Source organism: Buceros rhinoceros, unplaced genomic scaffold (assembly GCF_000710305.1).
Source record: "Buceros rhinoceros silvestris isolate BGI_N320 unplaced genomic scaffold, ASM71030v1 scaffold31542, whole genome shotgun sequence".
NCBI lineage: Eukaryota > Metazoa > Chordata > Aves > Bucerotiformes > Bucerotidae > Buceros > Buceros rhinoceros.
In genome coordinates this window covers 5,377-6,887 of record NW_010397726.1, presented here as the reverse complement: position 1 = coordinate 6,887, position 1,511 = coordinate 5,377, and the positions used below count along the sequence as shown (strand labels likewise).

General features: G+C 61.5%; 1 protein-coding gene across 1 annotated transcript in view; it reads right to left on the bottom strand.

Annotated features, from left to right (window-relative positions):
• Positions 1-448: 448 nt before the first annotated feature.
• OXTR (oxytocin receptor) overlaps positions 449-1,511 on the bottom strand; it is a 6,249-nt gene continuing 5,186 nt past the window's right edge. The window contains exon 2 of the mRNA XM_010146366.1: positions 449-696. Within this exon, the coding sequence (XP_010144668.1) occupies positions 449-696 (248 nt within the window). The remainder of the gene's footprint in view (positions 697-1,511) is intronic.

Here is a 1,511-nt window from a genome sequence, read left to right as displayed (position 1 = left end):
CGTCGTAAGAGCCCAGCGCCAGGCTCCGGCAGCCCGCGGGGTTCCTGCTGCAGGCGGAGGTGGGGTGGGGTGCCCGGGGTGGCACCGAGCACCCTGTGCTGCAGCCCCTTGGGTCTGACGGGGACATCATGCACCTGCCCCAGCAGAGCCAGATCCTTCAGGGCAGGATCTGTCCCTCATGGTGGTATCTAAAGCCACCAATGGTGATGGTTTGGGGGTCAGAGGCGGGTTCCTGGTGCCCAGTGCCAGGCAGCAGTGACACTCGGACGACAGAAGTCCTCTGCCCACTCCCGTCTCAGTTAGATACTGACTGCTGTACATGCTTACCCGTGCACAGACATATATACACCTATGTATAGAGCTCCCCTGCTCGTCCGAACCCCAGCGCCTCCCAGGGGAGCGCTGAAGGCGGCACAGCAGTGAGACAAGGCCCTGGCCGGCGATGCCCTCACGTCGTGGGCGGCTGCGTGAAGCTCCTCTGGCTCGTGCTCTTGCAGCTGAGGACGAAGGAGGAGGAGTTGCTCTTCTTGCTGACGCCCAGATCACACGTCGGCCGTGACTTCAGGTAGCGGGTGGAGCAGCAGAGGAAGCGCCGCATCAGGTCGTGGAAGAGGTGCCCTGTGTACAGCATGTAGATCCAGGGGTTGCAGCAGCTGTTGAGGCTGGCCAGGAGCATGGCGATGATGAAGGGGGAGGCTGCAAGGAAGAAGCACGGCAGGGTCAGGGCATGGCATGGGGCACGCTCCATGGTGGGCTCTGCCAAGAGCCCTGAGCTCTGCCGGCACCACGACGCCTCCGCCCGTGCCAGGGACAGGCTGACCTGCCTGCCGGAACACCACCGTCAGTACTCCAGTAAAGAAGAGCTGGCCAATGAAAAGGGGGGAAACGGGTCTGGGTTTAAGCGATTTAGTTTGTTTCCACGAGAAGCGCTGATTTCCCCCGCTCAGCTCCTGCGCTGCTTGGCGTTACCCCAGCAATGCCTCGCCAAGAGGCTGAGCTGTCCCCAGCATCACCTGCACAATTTCCCTTTATCGTCCCCAGAGCGGGGAGGAGGCAGCGCTGTCTCTTGGAGTTTTTTTTATGCCATGGCAAAGAGCAGGACCAGGAGCAGAAAGAGCCGGGTGGCTCATTGTTCCCTACCCATGGCCAGTCTGGGGCAGACCAGAGGCTTTCATGCACTCTGGCTGTGGGGAAGCCACACTCCCCCCTGCCCTGGGCCATTCCCTGCTGCTGGGCTGTCTCCACCACCAACACTCAGCTGACAGGATGGTGCCCACCAGCCTGGCCCCATCGTGGCATTTTTCTTTCCCACCGATTTAGTTTTTCACGTGCGATGCTCTGCCAGGGGAAGCAGTGGCCATTCCCGTCTCGGAGAGGAATCCCAGAGCCTGGCAATGGCTCCTGGCTGCAAGTGTGACACTGGGGACAGGAGGCAATGGTGGCAAGACGGTGACAGGACATCCAGTCTGTGCTGCTGCTCCCCATCCCCAGAGCACAGAGCCACCGCCTGT